The sequence below is a fragment of the Columba livia genome, chromosome 5, assembly GCF_036013475.1.
Source record: "Columba livia isolate bColLiv1 breed racing homer chromosome 5, bColLiv1.pat.W.v2, whole genome shotgun sequence".
Lineage (NCBI taxonomy): Eukaryota > Metazoa > Chordata > Aves > Columbiformes > Columbidae > Columba > Columba livia.
The window spans coordinates 32,725,824-32,734,861 of NC_088606.1; the positions used below are offsets into that span (position 1 = coordinate 32,725,824).

General features: G+C 38.4%; 1 protein-coding gene across 10 annotated transcripts in view; it reads right to left on the reverse strand.

The window, feature by feature from the left end:
* DPH6 (diphthamine biosynthesis 6) overlaps positions 1–8,922 on the reverse strand; it is a 206,280-nt gene extending 197,358 nt beyond the window's left edge. For 7 of the 10 annotated variants that reach the window (XR_010472932.1, XR_010472931.1, XM_065064192.1 and 4 more), the window contains exons 1-3: positions 8,625–8,821; positions 4,396–4,490; positions 1,944–2,137 (exon numbers count right to left, since the gene is read on the reverse strand). Coding sequence is in view for 8 of the 10 variants with exons in the window: in XM_065064192.1 (XP_064920264.1) it covers positions 1,944–2,137; positions 4,396–4,490; positions 8,625–8,647 (312 nt within the window). In the remaining 2 variants the exon portion in view is untranslated. Of the gene's footprint in view, positions 1–1,943; positions 2,138–4,395; positions 4,491–8,587 lie in introns of all 10 variants that reach the window. The other 3 variants (XM_065064188.1, XM_065064190.1, XM_065064189.1) reach the window with 3 other exon arrangements.
* Between the last annotated feature and the right edge of the window lie 116 nt (positions 8,923–9,038).

Genomic DNA, 9,038 nt, shown 5'->3' on the forward strand with positions numbered 1-9,038 from the left:
TTATTATTTCTATACAGGAAATAAATAGTTATTTAGTTGCAGACAACTTGATAACATCTCTTTCAACAATAGTTATAATTACCATGTACGAACTTCCAAAGCAGAAATTGTCAAGATTTAACATTAGTATTAATTTATCTCAGGCATCCATTTCTCCAAAGACAGCAAGAATTGTAAGGAAGTATCATCTTAATTGCCACTAATCTGCCCATTTTTAATTAAAGTGATCAGAAATTTATTATCTTACCCAGAGGCAGAAAGCTGTTAGCATGCAGCTTTAAGAGACGGCATGTACTAGTCCTTCTAATTTCCAATACTATCATGGTTCAAAAATAATTTAAATAATCTCTTTCAATTTCTGCACTGCATGATATGCAAATTCCATTTGAAATCTCCATGAAGCACTTTAGAGTATGATCATAGAGTATGATCACTTAGGTTGGAAAAGACCTTTAAGATCATCAAGCCCGACTGCAAACCAAACATTGCGAAAACCACCACTAAATCATTTCCCTAAGCACCACATCCACACATCTTTTAAACACCTCCAGGGACTGTGACTCAACCACTTCCTTGGGCAGCCTGTTCCAATGCCTGACAACCCTTTTGGTGAACATATTTATTCTAACATTCAACCTAAACTCTCCCTGGTGCAAGTTGAGGCTGTACAGCCTAAATGCACTGTTCTCCTGTTTAATAGCCTCAAACTCCAACACAGGTGTATGATCTTGATGTTATTTTAGAGGAACATGATTTCCCTACCAAAAATGTTTAGAAGATGTAACATTTGACTCCATCATGGTTCAGGAAGCACTCTGCACTCAAACCACATTCTTAGGTCTTATCTGAAAGTTCATTTTTTTTAAACTGAACAAAGAATAACCCTGAAGCTTTTAGGTTCACGAATCTCAGTTCTCATTTAAATGGAGGAAAGGTGGCTAGAAAACAATCAATATCTGAATTGAAGACTACAAATGCCTTTAGTTGAAATTTCAGAAAGTAGTCTACCAGTTTGATCAATAAAATTAAAAGTGTATTTATTTTTTTTATATAGCCATTAATATGATTTTCTGAAAATGGTATTGTTTCAGTACTGTGCGCTGCAGTCATTAACACAATTAACTGGAACAGACATAGTATGTTCACTCAAAATTTGTGTAAAACCTCTGGACTCAATGGGAGGTTTTTATTTATTTCAATAAGATCTGATTTAAGTCTGGTGTAAAATAAAGTACCACATGAAACATTTTGGAAAATAACAATTAAATTTCACGTGTTTTAGGGAATAAGATCATTATCTTCCTTTAAATGGTTTTCTAGCTAAAAAGGATTGATACATGTTATTACTATTATATATTATAATATAGTTACAGCACCACCAGAATCAAAATTATCATTGTAAAATATTCTGTAATACTTTGTGAATGATCTGCAACATACAAACAACAGATTCTGGTTTACAGAGCATAAGTGTACACAAATGGAAATGTCTTGACATTACTTTGCATACACTGATAAATGCACAAAACCTCTCATTCCTGTAATCAAGCAATGCATTAAGATCTCTCACTCCTGTAATCAAGCAATGCATTATTTCAAATATGAAACTACATAAACATTTTATTTATAGATAATTTTTACAATTATGTTTTTTGTAGTATATGCCAAGCACCTGTTACAGGTATTTTTATTAAATAGGAACAAGGTTTGGGCTTGAAATGGGGATTAATAAATCTGATTTACACTGTGGGAAAAGGAATAAAGTTATGCCACATATTTACAGTGCCAGGAAGAACAAAGGAATAGAAATAAAACTTGTAAAAGTGTTCAAATTTCTTCTCCAAGCTTTACTTAAATACCCAAGTGGATAATTTACTTAAATTCATAAATGAGTTAAGCAATATAATAGTCTCCAAGTATTTCATACTTTTCATTCGGCATACCTTAACAAGTTTCAAAAGGTCGTAAAGGTCTTCAACCTCATCTTCCTGACATGTGGTATACACTCTTCCAGTATTTACACTGGTACCCTTTATGAAACCACGATAGAGTGGCAAATCCAATGCCTCAGCATACAGGTCAATGGCATGGTGTCCTACTGTCTGATACATATAGCTGTCCAATTCATCAGTCAACCCTGCCATGATTAAGAAACAATCATATTAGGTACATTATTTCAACAATCACAGATAATCGTAATACTACAAAGCACTGAGAAAATCTAAATGTTAATAGTTTTCAGATCACAAACAGATGTTTGGTGACAATACCTCTATAAACATGGAAGGAAAAAAAAAAAATAGATTTCTCCACCCAACAGACATATGGAGAGGAAGACATCTGTCACGAACATGCTGCCTATTTGGAAATTGTGGTGTCTATTTCTTCTTTAGTATTCCTCCCTGCTTCATCCAAAACTCTCATAACGGTCCAATCCTGCTCCTATTTATATGGTAATTTAAATAAGAACACAGTTCAGAGGCACAAACCCAGATGCATTACAACATACTCAGAGCGATACATTTGGAATGCACTGTAATACTGAGAATAAGAAACAGGTTGTCAAAATTTCCAGAAACTTTACTGTTAAAATTGTTATCCTGGTCATCAAGAAAGAAGATGATATTAATTTAGCTCAAATTAAATAGAAGTAGACTGTTACAATGTTTTGACATTGCTTAATATACAAAAAGGATCAGAAATCTATAATCATATCCAGGCTTATTCTACCTTCACTCCCTTTAAAAATTAAGCTCAAAATGACAACAGCTCTTTGTCACTATTTCCTTAACCAGAAGAAAAACTTAACTGAATTTTCTTACAAGCAGTTTGTAGCTAGCAGGTTAAAAGAAACAAACAAAACAGTTAAAATGCAGACATCATGGATTAGAAGGAAATCTCAAACTATCTGATAAGCTGTTCACATACCTAATCTTCACCTCATTTACTAAAAGCTAACACAGTTCACTATTTTGGTGTTAATTTGTAATACTGGAACTTCTCTTAATTTACAGACATACAACAAGCATCTCTGCTGTATACCTATATAGCAGTTATTGCAGGGAGAAAGGTCTGTAATATTGATCAAGATAACTGATCAATTAAGTCATGTCACACTGGATGCCATACAACAGATATGCTGTTGCTCAAACTGGGCATAATCACAACTAACCAACCTAGATGAGAAGAGTTGCTTTAAAAGAAAACTCAGTTTTTCAACATACATGAAAATGACATGATCTTTAAACTGATATTCACTTCAGAATACACAGTTTCTTCATTAATTGAGACTCTCCAGGCAACAGCGGTACAAGATAAAATAAAATGAATGGCATAGAATTCTGTATTGCCTGAAGCACCTCAATTAACTTTCCACAAAATTTCCAACTACACACTTAAAGAGAGCATTTTATGATTTTAATGACAATATTCTACATTTCTGATGTGGATAAATTAAAGACAACACATTTCAACAAGATTAGAGATTATTATATCCTAGCTACCCAGAAAATATAAATTGTTCCTGTACTCCATAGCATTTGCCAGTTCCATCCGTGACTTGTGATGGCAGCTCCCTTTTTCCTTCACTTTCTCTGTGTATCTTCCTTAGCACACATTGAACAGTTAACCTATGTTAACACACTAACATTCTCCCCTACCAACTGGAAAACAACCCACTTCCTTTTGAAGTCTCCCTTGAAGCTTAATTTATGCTCTCATCTGACACAGAAGTACTCAGTTCACACTCTCACCTCACCACTGACTTCAGCTACCTGAGTTTCTCCCATTCCCTTTCATAGAAATTGTTCTAGGTGCAGCCTGTGAGGAACTGATCAGAAAACTGGTCCAAGCTAAAAGGAAGGAAGGAAAAAGGCAGGAAAAAGAAGTGCATGAAGGTCAATTCCAATTTGGATCAGTTCCTCAACTGAGTTAAAAAATGCTGGGTTAGAATAATGGAGGAAGATACATGAGATTAAAAACAAATGAGCAACAGCAAAACTGCATATTTTTGACATATGGGATGGTTTATGACAGTTTAAAGCATTTATAGAAATACGGCGTTTCTTTTGCTTGATGATGTCCTCTACCACATTTAACTATTTGTCCTACTGAACTCAGACAGGATTATTCATATTTTCCGTTTCAAATTGTGTAAGCCATTCTTGTACTGATCTTCATCTTCTTGTGTCTTCTCCCCTTTCAGAAAAAATACATCTTATATGCATCCATAGCATTTTCTTTTTTCTACCTCTTTTAAGATCTCTAGATTGTACTTCAATATGCAAAACTATATACAAACACATCAAGGAATTTAATTCAGGCACAGCTGTACCTCCATTTTTTCTAATTTCAAAATAAAAGAAAAATCACCTCTAAAAAATGTGGCTTTCATACCTGTGTTTTCAGCAGGTCTTAAATTGGCTAAAGCAACAACCTGATGGCCAGCAGCAACACACTGCATCATATTATAACAGCTGTCCTTCCCACCACTGTAAGAAGAAGAAAATAGTGTCAATTAGAAGTATTGCTAGAAGTTTTACCCCTTATGACTTTTACCTAACTACTTACAAAATCAGTACCATGAGAGCTGGTTACAAAATTTTGAAATATAAAAAAAAGCTTGCAAAATTACTATATATGTGCAGTGCCTACATACAGTATCCATGAAGCACATAACCAGTTCTGCATCTTATTACTAATCTGAAAGGTTCCATGAAGAACAGCCACTTACACTGAAATCCCTTCAGAACACAGACTGTCTTCTACTGCAGACATGAATTACTCTGTACTCATTACTAGGTAACTTGGTTTAAAAAAAACAGTATCTGCTCCAGAGAGTTGCCAGCATTAGCAATATTTTTAAATGAAGATTGTCATGTTAGGAATAAAATTTATCCTTCAAGTGATACTTTGCCTAAAGTTTCAACATTTTAAATGGACTTCCAGTTCTCAAAAGCTGCAATTATTGTAGGCAGTAGGTTCAGCTGACACTGCACTGAACATACAAATTTTTACTGCATATAACTGCAAATAAAAGTAATTACTGATTAAAAAAAAAATAGAAAACCAAACAGAACTATATTCTTCTCTGAGACCAAGAGATGATACTCTAACACAGAGAATACAATTAATTTTTACATTCACTCAAGATCTACTGGAATCTTTTCCACTACCAGGAAAGACTCCAGCTCTCCTGGTGTAACTGAAATATAGTGCTTTTCATGGATATTCATTGTTATCAAAATAAATATTACAGTCTAACAATAAAAATAAGAGTGCTCTAGAACACACATTGCTTACAAAATCCACGCTTAGACTCATAGCCTTCAAAGTACAACTGCAAGTGGAAATTCCCTGCAGCCAAGGCACAAAAAACAGTCCAGGGAAGAAATCAGAACAGAGATGTAGACCAGTTCTTCAAAACTGCATCTTGCCTTAGAGTCACTGAGACACAGACAGAAGAATGTATAGTATAAGCAGTCCATACTCATACTATAGATGGTCGGTTTCCTTGTGACCACACTATTACTAACAAACTTCTTCAGCATTCCAAGTTGCCACTTTTAACTAAGCCTCTATGCAAGAGCTTGAAAGTGTCTTACAGGACTGTAACAATACACATATTCCCCTCAATTTCTATTTTTATCCATGCTAAAATTCTATATGCTGACCTTAATTTGCTGTGTAACGCAAACCTAAAGTAGAAATAATATAAACAATATGGCATGCTTTCGTACTTAACAGAGCTTTGTACAGCAGTTGCTTATGTTTCAGTGTTACAGAAGTAAGTATAAAAATTATAATAAATAGATGCTTAATTCAAGGTTCCATCTCTACCTGATACTATTCTTGTACATACCTACAACTTTCTTCTAACCCATATATGGACAAAAAGAAATAAAAAAACATAAGTTCATTAATTCTGGATACTATGCTTGATAGCTTGAAAATGTCATTAGTATTCACTTCATAATGTGAAATTTCAGGCTTAACAGAATCATAATGAGACAAAGGCTCTTTTCTTTCTGAATGACTTCATTCTTAAAAATAAAAGCCTCCTAGGACTTCTGATTTCAACTCCAAACACGACTTCAGAAAAATGATGACAGTAGATAATCTCCTATGCTGTTTACAGCACATCAGTATTATTTTTTTTAATTAAAAAAAATGAAAAAGACATCAGAAAAAATTATTAATTTTTGCAATTTCTCAAAAAACAGAGGCATGTTAAGGTGAAGCTACATTCAGATTTCCCACATTTGACCACCAGTTACTTGATTGAAATTTGTAGAGTGCGCACTGGATCACATGCTACTGTATCATTCTTTTATCTTCTGTATTACTGTTACTCTGGCCCTAAAAACTAACTGCACCAAGAAACAAAATGTAACAGTGCCTACCTACAAGGCCAACTAAGCTAGCTGGAAAACGCATGATGGTTCAACCAATTAAGCCAGACAGCCCACGGTGTGGGAAGAAGGTGGACTCAGCCCTGTCCCAGCCTGGCTGTTGTCTAATAGATTGTAAACAAACAAAACAAAAAATAACCAAACAACAATGACAAGCAAAACAAACAAACAAAAACAAACACAACTTTAAGAAGAGGGATGAAGGCAGGTACTGAGGTAGCCTGAGGACTCCTCTCAATTCTAATCACAGAAAAATAAAACTTTTTGGTAGAAAACTGTTCAAAGTTAGGCCACAGTCAGGGTTAGGTTTGACAATGTCACAGGTATGTTAACAGGTAGGCTTATAAACAAACAAAATATTATGCCAGCAGAAAAAAAAAAAAATATTATAACCATAAAGATATAGGTCCATAAAAGACTTCTGAGCAAAATTCCCTTCTATTGACAAGTGTAACCATTTACAGTAAGAAAATTCTGGAAAAATTAAAGAGTTGAATAACGTTGTATTTCAGGTAGAAGACTGGCTTTAAAATGCTTATGATTTAGCACAAAACACAATAAAGGTTTACCCCATAAAATACCACCTTAAAGCAAGACTATCAACTTTAAGTGTGGGCAACATTTTAGAAGAAAAAGAAACCGGTTAAAGTAGTTTTATGTATAATCCTGACCTTTTAAAAAGCAAGAAGCACTTTTCAAATACTTTTTTCCCTCTGATCTTTGAGGCTAGCTCTGTTACAAAGATTTCAGACACTTTGATGTCTCTTTAAAACTCTTCTTAAAACTATTACTGAAACTAAATCCATCCTTGTAAAATTGTCCATTAAAATACCAATTGTGTTAGAAACCTGGTTTTAGGATTTTATTTCATCCTGCCTTTTAACGCATTCCCACGGTTGGGGAGCATCAAAATAAATAAATAAATCTAGAAGACAAAATCTTATCTATAAAACAAGAAAAAGCACTGAAGCTGATTTTCCTACTCTGTGTTTAAGCAAATCTTAGAAAACACATATAATATTTGCTGTATTTTTCATCTTCGGATGATGTTTGGAATTATTTGCAATTATTGTCGCCAAGCCTTAGCTTCAACAAGGTTTGACACTAGACATTGCCTGAGAGAACTTACTACATTAAATGTTAAGACTTCAGTAAATAGGTACTCCACCCAAAAATAAAAATACACCACTCACATCCACACAATTCTTTTCCATGTACAGGGTGTTTGTTTTAATTAATTATTATTTCTCAAGAAAAAAACACATCTGTCTTTGTTAGAAAAATCTAAATCTCTTTCTTAAAAAAATGCAAAGAAAGCTATTTACAGTACAAGAACTAGAGATACTGACAAAAAGCGGCAGGAGCCGGGGCGGGGACACACACACACAAATACAGCCGCCCCTGACAGACAGTCCTGTGTCCAACTGCTACTATTTAAACAAATAAGCTTCATGTTTTGAAAAATTAGCAAATGAAATCTCAAAAGACACATTAGAAAAATCTATCGTTAAGTGTTCAGAAAATTTATTCTGAGACAGCTTTAAGATATTTGGAAAGGCAAAGCACCTGGAAATTGAACTGCAAATGCACAGAACTCCCTCAAACTGAAGGGCGGGGGCAGGGGCTCTGCACCCCGGGGACGGAGCTGCTCCCGCCGCCGCCGCCTCTCCCGTAACACGCCTGCGGCTCAGGCGGCTCCGGGCCCTCCCGCCCCACAGCCCGGCTCCCGCCGCACTGCAGGCGGCTGACTCGAGGGACCGGGATAACGGGCAGCAGGCGATGGAGGAAAACAATTAACAATTTGGGGTGTTGGCTTTTGGTGTGCTGCTTTTTTTGTGTGTGTGTGTGTGTATGTGTGTGTGTAGACACAAGCAGTTCTTAAACGTTCCGGGAACAAGGCAAGAGCAGGAGAGAAACTTGTTACAGCTTCACGCTGCCTGCGGGCGGGGATCAGCTCAGCCCGGCACTCGGGCGCAGCCAGCTCGCGGGCAGCAGGCTCAGAGCGAACCCCCGCAGGCCGCCCGCGCCGCTCTGGGGGCGGCAGGAAACGCACGGGCGGGAAGGGCCGGGGCAGGCGGGTCTCCCAGGCGGCGCTGGGGGGAGCGCGACCCCCGGGATGCTCCGGAGCGGGCGGGCCCGGCCTCTGCGCGCGCCCTCCCTCCGCCTGCGAGACGCACCTTGCTCGCCCGCACGGGCGCTCCCTCAGCCCGTTACCTGATTAACGCCACTACTCTCATGCTGCTCACGGGCGCGGGGCGGGTTACACTAACGGGCGGTGCGTGACAGCTGTGACACGCACGGGGGAAGGAACCCTCCCGGCCACGCTGGGCCGCACACGCCGCCGGCTTCTCCGTTGCTACCACTGCCGCGTGGTCGCCTCCTCTCAACGGGCCCTCCTCCCCGGGCAGCCCGGGAGACTGCCTGAGCAACTGGGAAGCGCGGCAAGCCGCCGCCCCTCCATGCCTGGGAGAGGCCCGCAGCCCCCGCCGCGGCCCAGCCAGCCTGCCGCGGCGGCGGGGCCGGGTGCAGCTCGAGCATGGCGGGTGGAGGGCGCGGCCGCGGAGGCAGCGCGCGGGGCGCCTATGGAGGGCAGGACGGCCGCGTCGGTAGGCCCGGGCGGGCTGCCCG